Here is a 17,760-nt window from a genome sequence, read left to right as displayed (position 1 = left end):
GACATTCAATTTAAGCCAGGGAAACTCCATGTTGGCCTGGTTCCAATACTGACCTCATGAGCCAAAGCAAAAATAAAGGGCTTAAAATAGCCAACAGCCACCATCCAATTATCATGCTGGCCCGAGACCAGCACAGGCAGGAAGTTATTTTTCTCTTCTTCCTCCATGTACCTGTGTATCATTCACTTCTGGGCAAATACTTTTATTTCCTCCAAATAAACACTGACCAGAAAAAATACGGGAAATGCAGTCACTAAAAGAAAATTTCACTCTTACTGCCTCAAACCACTCATTACTATTCAGCTCAACCAAGAACCAAAGACACGATATAAAGCATTAAAAAGCCCCGCGAGAGCTTTGGTGCTTTTGAAAATCAATTTCCAACAAGTTAAATTGAGTTAACTATCAAACACAAACATTTTAGCCATACTTTCATTCTACGACATTACAAACATCATTTAAGGCCAAGAAATCTCTTCCAACGGGAGATAATTGTATGTACTGTCCTGTAATGCCAACACCTCACGAGGGCACAGCCCCACTGTAAACAATGCCAGTCCAGCACAGTCACGCTTGCGAGAGTTTCTGCACACAGCCGATCACTACCCCGCTCTCCGGTTCCTTAAAGTCCAAGCCACCGTGCTGTCTTCACTCTTTATTCAAAGCACCTTCTACAAAATAGACAGGGAAATGAAACCAGAGTACTTACCTACAGTTCGGAGGGGGGTCCAGCGTAATCTCTGCAAGCTCCTTCTGAATTCTTTAAAAGAAGACAAGAAAGATCATGTTGAAACGTCTTCACGCTCAACCTGTTTCAGTAGGCTGTACTTGCACAGATCTGTCTCCCATTCCCACGCATTTATGAGAAACTAACCTGCAGGAAGTACCATCTACTGCAAGAAAATCGCCCTTTCTTTCTCCCCGTGTTGAAAATGGTCATACTCGGGGTAGCAGGAAGCCATCCACCAATGGCATGCCAGCCATTATTCCACAACGGAAGCAACACTATGGCTTCATCAACCCTCAGAATGAGGATTTTTATTTTTCCAAAACAGAAAATTGTCCTTCTCAGCTCTAGCTCCTCTCAGGGAACAGAGCTCTGGTACAAGAGACAGCAAACGCCCCCACCCCTCTGCCACTCTACTCCAAAGCTCTAACATTGCCCTGAGCTCAGTGGCCCAAGCTGAGAGCGTAAACCTCGTGTGTATATTTTCTGGGTTTTATTCTATCCACTCTTGGTAGCCATGAAAGGGAAGATAAAGGCAGGCTGAGAAAGACTCTCTCCTCAATTTGGGTCAAAATCAATCAATTTTTCCATTTTCCATATTTTATGTAGTGTCTAGAGATAGGCAAGCGGCTAGATCCACTGCAGGACTTCATAACTGGGGGTTCAGATAAGAAAAAAATTAACAGCATTCACCAAAATGTTGAGTTTAATTTCAAACAGCTGCCGTGTGATTTAGAAGTCGTAAGAATTCTAACACAAACTCTCACTTCTGGTTTGTCTTAGAACACCCCCATTTAGGATAATAAGCTGAACACACTAAGTTGAATCAAACATCCTGGCTGATCAATCAACTGATAAAGAAATGTAAGTATTAACTCCAACCTGAGACCCAGACGCGGGTAATAGTCACAGCTGGCTGCAGCTTTCAAGCCTGACACCATCCGTTCCTTCTGCTGTAAATACCTGAATTCTATGCGCATCATACCTAAATAGAGTGTGTAGTATACTTGAATACTGTATACATTACACCTGAAGGGCATAGATCTCAGGACCTATGGCAGGGCGGAACAGAGGGAGGCGGGGAAAACTAAACTAAACTAAATGTGGGAAAAGAAGGCGGAGTCAGGAGAAGCCATGGAGCCCTGTGAGAGAGACACTGGATGGAACTTTCCCCAGTAAACAACAGCCATGCGGCAATATGTAGATTAATGGAGATGGGTTAGTTCAGGATAGAAGAGCTAGCTAAAAATATGCTTAAGCTATTGGCCAAGCATCGATTTAATTAATACAGTTTCTGTGTGGTTATTTTGGGAGTCTGGGTAACGAACAAGTGGCTCCTCCTCCTCCACCTGAATGCTGCATGCAGTATTTTAATGTCATTGCATGAGCCTGACATGAAGAAAGAAAATATTCTGACACTTGCCTTTATTCTCATGTTATGGGGTGGGGTGGGGGTGGGAGGCTGTTTCCAGGAATGAAACCCATGGACTCGTAGATGTTAAACACATCACTACCAGTGAGCTACACCCCAGTCCATTCATGCACAGTGTTCTACTTGGGTTTGTAGCCACACCTAACACCCTATGTGCATTCAGACACTAGTGGTGCCCCCACTGCTTTCTGAGTGCCGCTGGCGCTCTTATCTATGGTTCACACCTTACAACAAATACAGCACTCTCAAAAGCAGCTTCATTCATAAGTGAGGTTAGTAGGAGAGCTGCATAATTACGGTAGCAAGTGCATGAGTGACAGCTAAACTAACTAAAGTAGGTTGAAAAGGTTTAAATAACATGCATGCTCAAACTATTTCATTCTGTATCTTTGTTTACATTTATTTATATGTGATCCTTTATTGTATTCTTACACACACACACACACACACACACACACAGAGTCAGAGGACAACCTGGGAGATTACTTTTCTCCTTTCTTCCTGTGGGCTCCATGATCAAATTCAACTTGTCAGGCTTGGTGGCAACTGTTTTATCTGCTGAGCCATCTTGCCAACCCTTTTCCTATATATCTTTTAAGCCAACAAATGAATGACTAATGTAAACATGATTCCTCCCACAGGACTGCTACTAGTTTCCTATAGAAAGAGCAACACAACCATAATGTTCCTGTCTCTAATCCACACTCAGGGTTGAGGTATTTTGACAGAGATCCAGACTGATAAAGTATAAAAAAAAACTTTCATTTTAGTTTTCCTTTGGGCCCCTAGCTGCAGACACCAGCAAAGCCACAGCTTCCACCTGTTCTGTGTGCCTCAGCTCCTGTTCTAGAAAGTGAACAGGCTAACAAGCAGGAGCCTGATGAACCCTCAACACTCGGTAATTACCATTTGCATATGAATAAGCTGACTGAAAAGTGAAAAAGAAAAAAAAAAAAACAAGTACCAAAGGCCTGAAAAGAGACATAAAACAGGCTTTTCGGTGCAGTGGGTGAGTCCGGGCTAACTAAGGCAAGCTGAGCACCACACCAGCAGACTCACATCCCCATTCAGGAAAAGGGAGTGCAAAAATGCAAGAGAATAAACTACAAAGGAAAAGAGCCTGAAAAGTGGAAACCACACACGCTGTAATTGACGAAAGTAAGCTTTAGAATGTATCAAACATAAGAAAGTTTCAAAACAAATGGAGGTATAGTTTTGTGGAATAGCATTTGCCCAGAGTATCTAAGGTCTTGGGTTTGAACCCCAGTACCACCAAAAAATAAAAATAAAACTTAAAATGAATGATTAAAGGACAAAGGGACAGGAAAAAAAAACAATTAAAATCCCCAAAGTAAAAGAAACTTGTGCAAGAAAGCATAAATCAAGTATGAAGGAAGCATAAATGCAGTATATTTTTAATCAAAGGACATGTTATGTGAAGGGGTTGATCTATTTAACTAAATGCTCTGACTTAATTTGCAGCTCGGGAGTCACAGGGAGTTTGCAGGAAACCTAATTCCCCACGCTGTTCCGCCTGGGTTGACCATCCACACCCGGACAACTGGTTGACCTTTTATTAGCAGACTGCACAGAAGACTGGGTGCAGCTGCTATTCCATGTAAACATCACAAATGCTGGCCCTTGAAGGTGTAACATTAATGATAGCTAATAACTCCCAGGGCGGAGGGCTGGGGAAGCAGCTCTGCGGCTAGGAGCACTCGCTTCTCCTGCAGAGAACCTTGGTTCCCAGCACCCAACAAGGTGGCTCACAAATGTTTGTTGCTCCAGTTTCAGGGGATCTGATACCCTATTCTGGCCTCCTAGGGGAAAACAAATCTTAAACCTATGAAGTAAACATAAATAAATCTTAAAAAAAAAGTTACAGGTCAATGAGGGGTAGCAGGGAAAAAATTATCACACAATTACAGTATTAGCATCACCATTTGTCAAAGTCTGCACCAAAAAAATACTAGGGGAATGTGAAGGAAATGAAAGTTTAAATATATTGTTTAGAATATAAAGAGTGCTAGGTAAGCTAAGTAAATACTAGTATTTCAGAGCAAGATGTCAAAAGGTAGAATTTGCTAATTTAAAAGAAGGGTTAAAACCAGAGATATCTACAAGGTTTCTTCAAAAACTGTCAAGTGTAGGACTGGAGAGACAGCTCAGAGATTAAAAGTACTAGCTTTTCCAGAGGAGCCTGGGTTTGCTTCCCAGCAATCACACAAAGCTCACAGCTGCCCATGACTCCATTGCAGGGATCCGATGGCCTCTTCGAGCCTCCTCTAAACACTAGGCAATGCATGCGATACACCAACATACACATAAAATAAAAATAAATTTAAAAATAATCAAAACTGTGGGGGCTATCTGGAAGAAGCAGGGGCAAAAATATTACTGCTTCCTATTAAGAAAAAAACTCCCTACCTTGGGCGATTTGCTTGAGAGATGTGTGACTTTTTCAAATGTGTCTTCTCTTTTGTTTTTAATTAGGTATAGCATGCATATCTTTGTAAACCCATGCACATGAGTGCAGACACAGATTAGAGGGTGGCATCCAATCCCTTGGCGCTGGAGTGACAGACAGCTGGTAGCTGCTTCATGTGGGTGCTGGGAATGGAACTTCGATTCTCTTCAGGAACAGTTCATGCCCTTAACCTCTAAGCTATCTCTGCAGCCCACAAGTGACTTCTATCAACTGTTTCTAAAATTAGAAAAAAGGAAACAAGAAGCAAGCATTCAAAGAGCACCTTTAAACAACGAAAGAATCTTGATTTTGAGACCCAGTATAGCTATGCAGTCTGGGCGATTTGAGCTCGAACTCCGAAGTGCTAAGATTACAGGCGTGTACCAGACACACCCAGCTGAAAACCATTTTAACTTAAAAGAACTTTATTGGGATTTTCAAAAAGCTAATCTGAAAAACAAAAAAGAATCTGACAAAAATTCTAATTTCCTGTCAGAGAATTCCACCCAAAGAACCCAAATTTCTCTCCGAGCATCCATGGGTCCATATATTCAATACAAAAGTGATTTCCTGATAAATTCGACAACTCTAAGCAATAAGTCAATATATTACAATGTATTTTTGAGCTACCGTTACCTAAGAATGGCTGTTTCTCTGGACAGAAAGGATTATACAAAGAATTGCTATTTAAACAATTGCAAGGTGCCCTGCTATATTAAATGACAGCAATTCAATTCAATCTCCAAAAACTGTGATTGTGGAATCTACTAAGTTTCTCTGTCTTAAATAAGGAGTAAGGGAGAGTTATTTCACGTCCTGTCCCTGGGGTGAGACACAATGAGAAAGTGTCAGTACTTCACCCTTAAAGGGGACCTTTGATGTGATGATCTGAGGTCACTAAGAGTGAATTAAACAAATCACACAGAATTCTCTAGTATTGCTCTATCCACCCTCATTTACAGGAAGGAAACTAAGGCCGGTTACTCCACATAAGCAAGAAAGACTGAGACAATTAATTCTCTTCTAAGGCAAACTAAAAGGTTACTTTTTTTTTTTTTTTTTTTGATTTTTCGAGACAGGGTTTCTCCGTAGCTTTTGGTTCCTGTCCTGGAACTAGCTCTTGTAGACCAGGCTGGCCTCGAACTCACAGAGATCCGCCTGCCTCTGCCTCCCGAGTGCTGGGATTAAAGGCGTGCGCCACCACCGCCCGGCTAAAAGGTTACTTTTAACAACTGTCTTAGCCATAAGCCAACAAGATAACCGGCTGTGTTTCCGATTCCCATCATCCGATATGCTATAACCCAAGATTCTGATAGGCAAGCTAGCAAGTGCACACTCTTCCCTAAAGAGCTAGAAGCCAAGTTCACCTGTTTGCCAGTTTATCTGACGTAACTAACATGATGCTGTGTCCAGGAGGGCATGAGCAGACCACGCTGTCAATATGTGAGGCTATTGGCTGCTTTTTTTTTTTTTTAAAGAAGATATAGGAAGGGAGTGGTTAACAGTCATAATTCATTCAGACTCACCTGAGGAACCAAAGTTAGACGGATGGAGGCTCTGTGAATACACTTCAGGAAACTGAAGCAGTACGCATGTACAACATGCACACAGAAATCTGGGTTAGAGGAAGTTCCCTCACTCACCCAGGGCTCAGCACAGCAAGAACACTGGGCTGACAGGCAGGGAGGGGAGCCTCAGCAGCACAGACATTTCACCATGCCTGCAAGTTCTTCTCCATTCCTTTCAGACTCTCACTGTGTCACCCTAGGTAGCCTTGCACTGACAGAGACCCATCCACCTCTCTCTGTCTCCCAATGCTAGGCCTGACTTTTTTTATAATTTTATTTTTATTTCTGTGTATGTCCAGATATGTGTAAGCTGTGTGTGTGCAGACTCCCAAGGAGGCCAGGTGAAGATGTCAGCTCCCCTGACACTGGAGTTACAGGTGGTTGTGAGCGGTCTGATATGGGTGCTGGGGATGGAACTAGGGTCCTCGAAAGAGCTGTTGGCTCTATAACTGCTGAGCCATCTCTCCAGCCCCTACATCTAGACTTCTATACCCTCTGCATGCCTTAAGACAGACACATCTTCACTCCTCACCAACCGAGCATTTCCTGCCACAGACAGCTTGTTCTCAAGAACGCATCACACTAATTTTATTTTCATACTTTTAATGACAAAACAGTCTCTAGAATAAAACAACTGCCATTGCACATAAGCCTAGAATTTAATTTTGAATGCTGAGAAGTACCAGGGACCTGTCATTTTAAGAGACCGCTGACCTAGGACACATCATCAATTCACAGTGTGCATCAACTGTAAAATGCCTGCCGATTAGAAAACATGGAAAAGCTTTAAAATGTGCATATCAAGGAAACACAGTCATTATAAGCAAACTTTGAAGAGTCCATCATAGAACAAAAGATCACACTGGAACACACTAAAATCCACCTTTCAGGCTAACAAAAGTGTGAAGCTGAAAACCTAACATGCCTTCTAGAATGGCACTACACTCAAAAGTCCAGTAACAATACAACGTCAACTCTGAGCAAACTAATCTGAAATAAATCTGATTTAAAAATTCATATTTATTGAAATACCAATGTGAACAAGGCAGAGTCAATTCAATGAGGACTCAAAATAGATGCTTTATGGAACTGACTAGTAATTTAATCAAAATTGTATACATTTGTCATTTTGGACATCATATAACTGTCCAACTACATATTTGCAAATATCACAGAGCAGCATAGACACTTCAGGAGAAGCAACTGTGGTAGGAACACACTAAGATAAAACCGTTCTCAAAGAGCAATGTGTCATAATGTAACCTTCCCTCTGGACGCCAAAAATTGCAGAAGTTCGGGCTGCTGTTTCAACACTTAAATGTGTAGAACCTTATTCTGTGATACCTCAAGAATGAGATATTTTAAGGAAACATTTCTACAACACATTAATTCTACAATTATAGTAGATTTATTACAGTTATTATTAATCTTAAAACTCTAGCATTACAATTCACTTAGAAACTGAGCCCCTAAGTGGAAAGCACTTTACCTGAGTTACTACAAAATGGATTAATTACAACATCGAGTAGCCCTAGAACACCAACACTAAGTCCTTGAGATGAACAGCAGCATGTCTGTGCCAACACTTGCACCAAATGGAACTGAAAAATATCCTCGCAGTCAGTAACTGGCATGCAGGCTCGCTGACAGGAACTATTTTCAAGAGCTTACTATAAGCAAAATACAAACTCATGGCACCTCTCTGAGAAGGGCACCATTTTCTTAATTTTGCAAAAAAGAAAACTGAGTGAGCTGGGCATGGTAGCATACCTGTAACCCCAGCCCTTGGGACACTGGGGCAAGAGGATCTCAGGTTCAAAGCCAGCCTGGGCTATACAGTCTGGGTCTATCTCAAGCACATCCCCATCCTGAAGCAAGGGAAAGTATGACTAGATAGAGACCCTAAGCTGTGTCCAAGGCAGAGAGCTACAAAGTACTAGAACCTGGGATCCAAGCAGATCGTGTCTCCTGGGTACAAGCTTTGTGGCTGCCTCTTATTTCACAGAATTATTGCACTCAGGAAGACTTTTCACATAAATAGTGACTCATTTAAAAAAAAATACAAATTAAAATTTTGTTTTAGGTCCTCAGTGAAACCCCAGAACCAAAGGAAAGCCTCATTTCTGAAACAAGTCCAAAGCTTTAAAACAGCAAGAAGAGAGTGAGCTGACCAGCCTAGGCACAGGGTCAGTGCGTGAGTGTGAGGAGGCCCCCTTCCCCTCCGTGATTCTCCATTTTTCCACATTTTTAGAACCTTAAAAACAAACCTTACTTTTTCATATAAACAATTTAGCAACCAAGCAGCATTTTTACATGTAAAATGACTTCACATACTTTACTTTATACACACTTACTAGATAGCAGCATTAACGGTATTTCCTATTGGATGGCAACCAGGATGAGGCACAGAAAACCATCTCTAAAGTTGGTTTTATTCCCTATATAAAGAGGATCTTTCACACACGCCTTTAGTTCCATCACTTGGGAGGCAAGGCAGTCAGATCTCTGAGATTGAGGCCTACAGCCAGGATAGTTTTTACACAGAGAAAACCTGACTCCAAAAACAAAAAAGCGGGGAAGGGGGCCTTTCATCCATAATTGATTCATGAAACCATTAGGGTGTGCTTTCTAAAACATAGTGGAAAATGGTTCCACACTAAACAGCATACTTTCCTTCAAAGGCAGGCTTTGTCCTGAGGATTTTTTTGTAGGGATACCCCCAACCAGAGAAACGAAAAATCTCTAGTGCTCAACAGTCATAGGCGAGGAGAGGACAGGCCAGCAGGACCACTCCCCACAGACCTGTCTCGTCCTCTCTCTCCCCTGCCTGTCACAGGGGAGGAGAGGACAGGCCAGCAGGACCACTCCCCACAGACCTATCTCGTCCTCTCTCTCCCCTGCTGGAAGCAGCTCTGAAAACCTTCAGTGTCGGCAGCTAGGGGCTGGCTTTATGGAAGCTGAGTTTACAAAACATGAGCATTGAGTTTCTAGATGGAACTACGTAAGACCTGGATTTGAACAGTTTTACCCAGACACCCCAACCCAGTTTTTACCTAAATGCTACATTGCTCCACTCCTGGCCTTTCTCATCCACCCTATCCTAGTCCCACTTAGCAGGAGCAGGTGTCTGCACTCCACCTTAGGGGGAGAAAAGTCACCCGGCTAAGGACCCCTGGACACAGGGTATAACAGCAAAGAGAAACAGAAACGTTTTCCTGCCCTAGCGTGTTCCAGTTTAAATGTGTAAATATCGAGAGCTATCTGCCTTTATACAAATTTCTCACCAGCGGTCAGAGATTCCGGCATGGAAGAAGTGGCTATTCAGGCAGGAGTACTTAGGCTGCATGCATCAGGACAGCTATGACGGTGACCTAACACATCTGTGGATCACAGCGTCACAGCAGGCTATCAGACAGTTGGATACCCTGTATCTAGTCAGCTTGGACGTCTTACCAACTAGTCACCATTACTTTGGCCAGAGAGCCTACAAAGGCTCACCCTGGGCCTCTGGGTAGGACTCAGTTAGAAGGACACAGTCTCTGGTTTGGAGGAGATGCATTCCCTAATCATATCTTCCTGTGGTTTATAAAGCCATCATTCAGGAGTGCTTCCTGAACCTGAAGTTACATGTGATGAGAAGAAAGTTAAACTAACACCTACTTGCTATTTTTATTCTTTAAAAGGGTATTAATGAACATAAAATCACAAGGAAGCACGAGTCCACAGAACATAATCTGCCTTTCAAATTATCTTCCAAGCACCAGGCTATAATATAATGCTATCAAAGCAGATTCCCTCTGAGCCCGCTGATGTGCCGATCACTGTAAGAGGTTGAAGTAGCGATAGAGCATCATCCAAGTATCTCCTTCCCAGATCTCTCCATTCTCTAGGGAGAGAGGAAGCTGGCATCAAGACCAGCCCCCACCAAATGTAATGAAATCAAGATGCATTAACACTAGTGTTTCTGACTTTACCAACTGGGAGGGTTATCACTAATAATTACTTCAATAGTGGCGTACGTGTGTACATGTGTGCACAAGTGTATTTGTGAGAGTGAGAATGTGTGTGTGCATATGTGTGTGTGTGTGTGTGTGTGTGTGTGTGTACGTATGGATAAACCAGAGGTCAACATCAGTTATCTCCCCTTTCACTCCTGTTCATCTTGGTTTGTTTTTTGCTATCGTTGAGATAGAATCTCTTCACTTAATTCACTGACTGGACAAGGCTTGATGGCCAGTGAGTTACAGGACCCACCTGTGTCCCCCCCACACACACTCCCTCCGCTCTCCCCACCATCCCCACTCAGAGCACTGTGGTTACAGATGTGCCCCACCATGCCTGGTTTTTATAGGGGTGACACTAATCTGGACTCAGCAACAAGCCCTTTGCCCACTGAGCCATCTCCCCACTCCCCATCCCTAGTCAAATGATTCTAATGTCTATTCTGTTACTGAATGGAAAAATATATTCACGATCAAATAACCATAAATCAAATTAGACTTTTATAATGTCGTGCTCATGTTTTTCTAAGATAGAAATATATCAATACACCACAAGTACGGATTTTATAATATGCCGTGACTCTAAACTGGCTTTTAAAAGTTTTTCACAATTAAAAACACATATAAAAATTATATAAAAGTGGGGGAAATATGTAAACTCTATGATCTTCATTCCAGAAAAGTAACTAAATGCAAGTGAAAAGCTGAGTTTAAGGTTCTAACTTGAGGGCAAACACAAAGCCGACAGGAGCTGGGTACCTTTTGGCACTGGTGGACAGTTTGGCAGCCGTCTTGCTGGATATCTTCCCCTCCTTCTTCTTGGGCTGAACTTGCTCTCGCTCGGGTTCTTGCTGGACGCTCTCCCGCTGATCCCCATCGGAGCTCCCTCCACTAGTGCTTGGGCTGTCGTCCACTCTCTGTGCCTCCGTGGACATTTTAGATCCTGGAACAAAGGATGAAGCCTCCTTTATTCTGCTGTGGGAGGGACTAGGACAGGAAACATCCAGAATGGGGAGAAACGAACCTAAGAAGCGAAGGAAGTCAAACTAGGTATAAAAACAAGTAACTCTGGGAGTGGCCCACACTTTTCTTCTATGAGTTCATGAAAATTCAGACCCAAATATTGGTAGGAATTTTATTCACGAGACAAAAAGTGGAAACAATTCAAACATTCTCTAACTGATAGTCAAGCGTGGTGCAGCCACATGGCAAATGAAGTCTGGGATCTGCATGCTTCAGCGGGAAGACCTTGAATCTTTACACTGAGAGAAGCCAGTCAGGAGGACCACAGACTGCAAAGCTCTCTTGTAAGAAATGTCCAGACAGGTAAATGCATGGGGACAGAGACAGACTGAAGGGAAGTGACTTTTAATGGACAGAAAGTGATAGCAATGTTCTTAACTTAAGCGGAGGTCAGAGTAGAAAAGCCTCAGCATGTTCGGCTTTGCTTCTGTGGCGCTGGAGACTGAAGCCAAGGTCTCACCATGCTAGGCAAGCACCACTGAGCTACCTTCAACCCCCAGGCTAAATTGTACATTTTAAGATGGTGGAGGTATAGTTTGGGCAGAGCGCATGTCAGCAGAGTTCAAGCTCCAGTATATACAAAAAATGAGGAGACTAATGTCATAAGGTGAGTTACATCTCAAAAGGACTGGCATAAGACACACCAGAAGAGGCCTGGGAGATGGCTCAGAGGTTAAGAGCACTGGCTGCTCTTGCAGAGAACCTGGGCTCCATTCCCGACACCCACACAGTGGCTCACAACGGTCTGTAACTCCAGCTCCAGCAGATATGACACCCTCTCTGACCTCCCTGGGCACCAGGCACATATGTGGTACACAGACATACAAGCAAACAAAACCCCATACACAGAAAATAAAAGTAAGTAGATCTTTTTAAAAGGCAGAAAGAGAAAAAAGGATTCAGAGTCTAATTTTCCCGGGCACTGTGCTGTGCACTCTGTGCTCAGCTATGGGAAGTCTGGACAGGGTAAACAGACCTGCAAAGTGTCCCGGCAAGTCACTGCAAGGAGGCCCAGGGCTGAGAAACAGGACACTGCCACACTCACAATTGATACATCCTCAGAGCTGAGCCAAGGTTAAAATCCTCTAAGCTGGGAAATTGTCTTAAGTAACCTTTGTGATAACAGAACAGAAGCCACATGATTCCAAACAAGAACTGAAGCTTACGAGGGTGTGGGCACTGACCCAGCTCCACTGAGCAACCGCGTTTCACAAGAGATAGAGACTGGACTGAGACACTGACGGATTGTTTTTTTTTTTTCCCCTCAGTCTGGAGGAAATCACCCTCGAGGTTGGAAATTCACTTTGCTCTGAGTTCATGCTCCTGGAGCAGCTCCGATTACCAACTCAATTTCCTCAATGCCCTGATACCTAGGCTGCCGTTGTAACCTGGATAACAGACACAAGAACGCACGGAGCGAAAAGGATATCCCTCCTCCAATCTCATTCCATCGCAATCACCCCAGTTTGATCCTTGCTATTACATCCTGTCTGACCCAACAAGCGGAGAGACCCAGAACTGAACTGACAAAACTCATGCCCGGACTCTACAGGGCCTCAAGCCACCAGCAATCACTTCGGGTATCATAGAGCTAAGGCTCAGACATGTCTTTGAAAAAGGAGACTGCCTGTGACAAACACCCTCACCACCAACACCATCACCATCATCATCAACACACACACACACAAGGGGGTGGGAGATTTATCTAAATTCTTCTTGAAAAAGACTCTTAAATTAAAACTTTGAACTCAACCTGCTTCTGATATGTTCAAGAGTACGCCTCAGTGCACCCAAAACCAGAAGCCTCACTTAAAGCAATCCATCACGATCATTACCTAGTCCAAAGACATGCCCCAGTAACTCTGATCAGCTCTCACCATCATCAGTCCATGGTGATTTTTCAACACAGGCCTCTAGCAGAGTTTCATGAGACAAACGTCTCTGTATAAGACAAATAAGCACAGCCAAGGACCGGAAGAATCGGGATGCACAGAGCTGAAGCATCAAAAGACAACACATAACATCGCCACCCTCAGCCCTAACAGTCCCTTATAGAAGACACCACACATAACATCACCACCCTCAGCCCTAACAGTTCCTCACAGAAGACAACACATAACATCACCACCCTCAGCCCTAACAGTCCCTTATAGAAGACAACACATAACATCACCACCCTCAGCCCTAACAGTCCCTTATAGAAGACACCACACATAACATCACCACCCTCAGCCCTAACAGTTCCTCACAGAAGACAACACATAACATCACCACCCTCAGCCCTAACAGTCCCTTATAGAAGACAACACATAACATCACCACCCTCAGCCCTAACAGTCCCTTATAGAAGACAACACATAACATCACCACCCTCAGCCCTATCAGTCCCTTATAGCCTGTCCCAATAGCTCTCAGACTCTCATGGGAACCCGGGCCTACTCTCCTCCCTCTTCTGGAAATGGAGAGCATCATTCTCCATGGCTAAGACACCTTTTATGACAATAAAGTCACTTAATAGAACACTGAAATTTGATGTCAGTGTGTTTCATGTCTAGCTCTAAAAGTCTGAGCATATTTCTTGGTTTTTCTTCCATTTTTTTTTATTCGACTTTAACGTTCTTATTATTGGGTTTAATATTTGTATTCTTTCTTTCAGCTTGCTTCTTTGAGTTCAAATATACCAAAAGCTAAAAACCTTGTAAGTATGTGCACTGTAGCATGCTAGACAGAGCAGATGTACGGGGAAAGAAAAAGCAGCGCTCTCGGGGCAAGGTGCTGCTGGCAAACTTTTAAGAGATGTGAGCCAGTGAAAAATCGTGGTATGTATCCTACACCTGAGGCAATCCATCACCCAGCAAATACAGGAACCACAGAAAAAGTTACCTTACACTGAAGCCACAGCTACGAGTGCTATGTCAAGTCACAGCTGTGCCCAGCTGTGCACGGAGTTATCCATACAGCCACACACGCCTCGGCTCAGCATTCTTCATGGACATTTACATACACCTAATAAGATGTCAACTACGGAATTACCGAATAGAATACTCTATGATGTAAAATGCCATAAATTTCATAAACTACTACAGAATACCAGAAGAGAAACTACTAAAAATACTACTGAATGGCTTAGGGGGTGTGGCTCAGTGGTAGAGCACTCACCAAACACATGTGAAGGCCTGGGTTCAATCCAAAACTGCCACGGAAAGTATTTAAATGTCTAAATAGAAGCATAATTTCTACAGTTTGACAGTTAAAAAAAATTATTTCTACTTTTGATTTAAGATACCTTATTTCATCCAAAGTTTGACCTACAAAAGACAAATCCACCCAAGGCCACTGATAATCATTATTGAATCATTTATAAATAAAGGTTTCGCATCTCCTTTTCAGAAGTCAAAAAATAAAGGAATGTCGTTTGAGTGTCTTCTGAATCCTTGATTACAGAAAAAAATATGGGGCAAAGTGATTGCACACGCAGGCACAATGAATTTTTATGAAAGATAATATTCTATAGATCATTCTAATTAACTATATGTATAAAACTGTCTCTCTAAAGTATAAATGAGTAAGTCCCTGAATATAAACTTTTAAATATTATCTTTACAGGCACTTCAAAATTAATTCCTAAAGAGCTAATTCCATACGATTACCCAACCTAAAGGAAGTTAAATTTCAGGGTTCTACACACAAATATATCCTCCAATGACAGTTTCAAAGATCTTAAGATACCTAAAGTGGTATTTTCATTTCAGATTCAAAGTAAACCTTAGTTCCTAACTAAACATAAGATAATATGGTGGATTTTCCAAAAACATGTTACATTTAAGAATTCAAACACACTGATTTTCTAAGCTTTCTTCGCTAGGTGTTCTATGTGGTGATTGGACTCTGTAAATTACCAGCATGGTGAATGAAATTCACCTCTTCCATAAAAACAAAAGAATATGGCTGCAAATCCCACCGATGAAACTAACAAGAGTCAAGTCCACATTACTACTCAAATCATGAGATGTGATGATAAAAGAAAAAAAACTTGAAAAAGGAAGTACTCGTTTAAGCTGCTACGACAGGAAAATGTGAACTTGTATTCAGCATCTTGTAAAAAAAAAAAAAACTACTTGGGATTTCTAAACTTTTCCAAAATGTAAAATATTTTATATTGTATGCCGAACATGTAGAGCTATCCAGCTTTTCAGATGACTGAAAAGATATTTATGCAGAAAACAACAGTAGAGCTCTTGACTGGGGGGAAGTGAGCCGTTCCCTAGGGAAACAGCTCAAGGTATGACATATGAAAACACTCCATCTTCATCGTCGCCCACATATGAAACTGCAAAGCGCCCAGGAGCATCCCAGCTGCCTGAGTTAAAGACAAATATTTGGATTCCCAAGATTCAGATTCGATTATCACATTTCCACAGCGTGCTTTTCCAAAACCCAAGGATTTAAAACTAAGACCAGCTTTTAAAAATCTTTCTGAACAGTAAGGTAACCAGAGGTAAGTCCTAGCACATCCTTTTGTACTTTAAAATGGAAATACTTTCGTAGACCCTCAAAATTACACAATCCAAGGGTTGGGGTGAAAGAATCCTACAAACCAGCAAATGGGTCCAAGAACCACCGAGCCCAGGGTGATGATGTCTCTAATGCGGCCTTAATTTCCTTTAGGGAAGATGGATAGGGCATTTCTGGTTAGTCGTGGGAAAAGAGCCACAAGAAGCCAGGCTTTATGATCATTAAAATTGGAAAAGGGTAAATAGATCAAAACATTAGGAGCAAAGGGGGAGGGGGGCAGGGGGAAATCCAGTTTCTAATCAAGCCAGTGGGGGCTGCAGAGAAGCCAGAGGAAAACCGGCTTCGGAGCCAAACTGTGCCAAGCACCAGGCATTACAAAAGACCAGTGCGACGCCCCCCGCCCCGGGGCATCACGCACACACCCAGCCGGTGCTCCCGGGCGGGTCCTCGCCCGCACGGACACCTCGTGCAGCAATTATGCAATTAGGGAAGAGCTCGGGACAGCCGGGCACTTTGCACCGCGACATCCATCCTGGACTTTGCGGAGACTTAGTTCCCGGCTGTGGCGGGCGCGGGCGGGGAGGGGAGGGGTCCTAGAGGGCGGAGGAGGGCCACTCTCTGCGGGAGGGGGGAGGGGCACGCGGGCCCCGGCGGGCACGCGCAGGGGCCAGCGAGGCCTGAGGGGCCGCGGGCGCGAGCCCGAGCCGAGGCCGCGGCGGGGGCGGGGATCTCGCCCGGCTGCCCCTCGCCGCGTGGGGTCCCCGTGCGCCCCCCGCCGCGGCTCGGGCCGCGGCCACGCCCGCCCGCCCGCCTGCCCGCGCCCACTCACCTCGAGGCGCCGCCCGCGCTCCAGCCGCGGCTCCGACGCCGAGTCCCGGAGTGAAGCCGCCGCCTCCGCGAGCCGCCGCCGCCGCCGCCACCCGGCCGTCCGCGCGCGCCCCCTCCCAGGCGCGCACTCGCCCTGCCCGCCCCGAGAGCCCGAAACGGCGCGAGCCCCACGTCGGCCTCGCGGCGGCGCGCCCGCGCGCCCGCGCCGCGCTTTCGCCCCGCCCCCGCCGGCGCGTGCCCGCGCGGGGTCCGGTGAGGTGCGCGCGCAAAAGTAAAGTGACAGCTGAGTCCCAGGCTGGGCCGGAGGAGGCAAAGGCGGGCAAAGGAGAAAGGAAAAGGAAGGAGGGAAATCGAGGCTGGACGGCGACGGGCGGGGAGGGACGCGAGGACCTTGACGAGCGCGCGCATTAAAGGGACACGCGGACGAAGGGGTGGGGGCGCTCCCCAGGAGGGTGCTGTGCAGGGGAGCGGGGGGAGGGGCAAGGAGAATCCCCCCACACCGTGCACCCACCGACTCGTGCACGCGCAGGGCCCACCTGCACCGCGGTGGGAAAACTTCACGTGGGCCTGGCTGAAGCCTCGGTTTACCCCATAGCTGCTGCAGGGAGGGAGGCTCCGGGTGTGCCTGGTCCTGTCCTGGAACTCAGGCTGCCATCATGGGATCATGGGAGGATGGGAGGGCGGGGAAGAAGGGTGCAACACTATCAGAACGAGTGGGAGGCTGCCTCTGAGCCAGAGAGACCGGTGTGGGACAATAGTAGCCTTGCTGTGGGTGGCCTGAGGAACATCAGGTTCCCCTGTCATTGTGGCCCAAAATAGCCACTTAAAAAATAATGCTCATGTTTTGTAAACTCAACTTCCATAACTCACCCCACCACCAAATACACACACACACACACACACACACACACACCTCCAAACTCTCCTAACAACAGAGTTCTAGGCTTGCTCTTGACTTCTGTTGGGAGACTTGGGAGCTGTTGAGACTGTGCAGTAGTCCTGCTCGGTAGAGCAGCTGATGACAGACCTCCATACCCACCTAAGAGAAGAGCAAACCCAATGTAGTCTAAGTCACTTGATCAATGCTAGTCAATACATAGGTGGAGAGACCAGCCTGCCAGCGGCCATAGGCCACCCTGGGGCATGAGAAGTCCTGAGTCGATCAGACAGCCTAAAGAAACTAGTGCCAAAAAGACCCC

The 17,760-nt window shown here is 44.8% G+C and overlaps 1 protein-coding gene across 1 annotated transcript in view; it reads right to left on the bottom strand.

Moving 5' to 3' along the window:
* Window positions 1-16,753, bottom strand: part of LOC121454870 (ubiquitin-conjugating enzyme E2 E2) — a 280,300-nt gene extending 263,547 nt beyond the window's left edge. The window contains exons 1-3 of the mRNA XM_041662242.1: window positions 16,563-16,753; window positions 10,955-11,138; window positions 710-760 (exon numbers count right to left, since the gene is read on the bottom strand). Coding sequence (XP_041518176.1) covers window positions 710-760; window positions 10,955-11,130 — 227 coding nt within the window. The 5' untranslated portion in view covers window positions 11,131-11,138; window positions 16,563-16,753. The remainder of the gene's footprint in view (window positions 1-709; window positions 761-10,954; window positions 11,139-16,562) is intronic.
* Between the last annotated feature and the right edge of the window lie 1,007 nt (window positions 16,754-17,760).

Source organism: Microtus oregoni, unplaced genomic scaffold, assembly GCF_018167655.1.
Source record: "Microtus oregoni isolate MIOR12 unplaced genomic scaffold, Mior012 000013F_ref0000133, whole genome shotgun sequence".
Taxonomy (NCBI): Eukaryota; Metazoa; Chordata; class Mammalia; order Rodentia; family Cricetidae; genus Microtus; species Microtus oregoni.
Note: the sequence above shows the minus strand (reverse complement) of the source record. Positions and strands in the feature narration are given on the sequence as shown.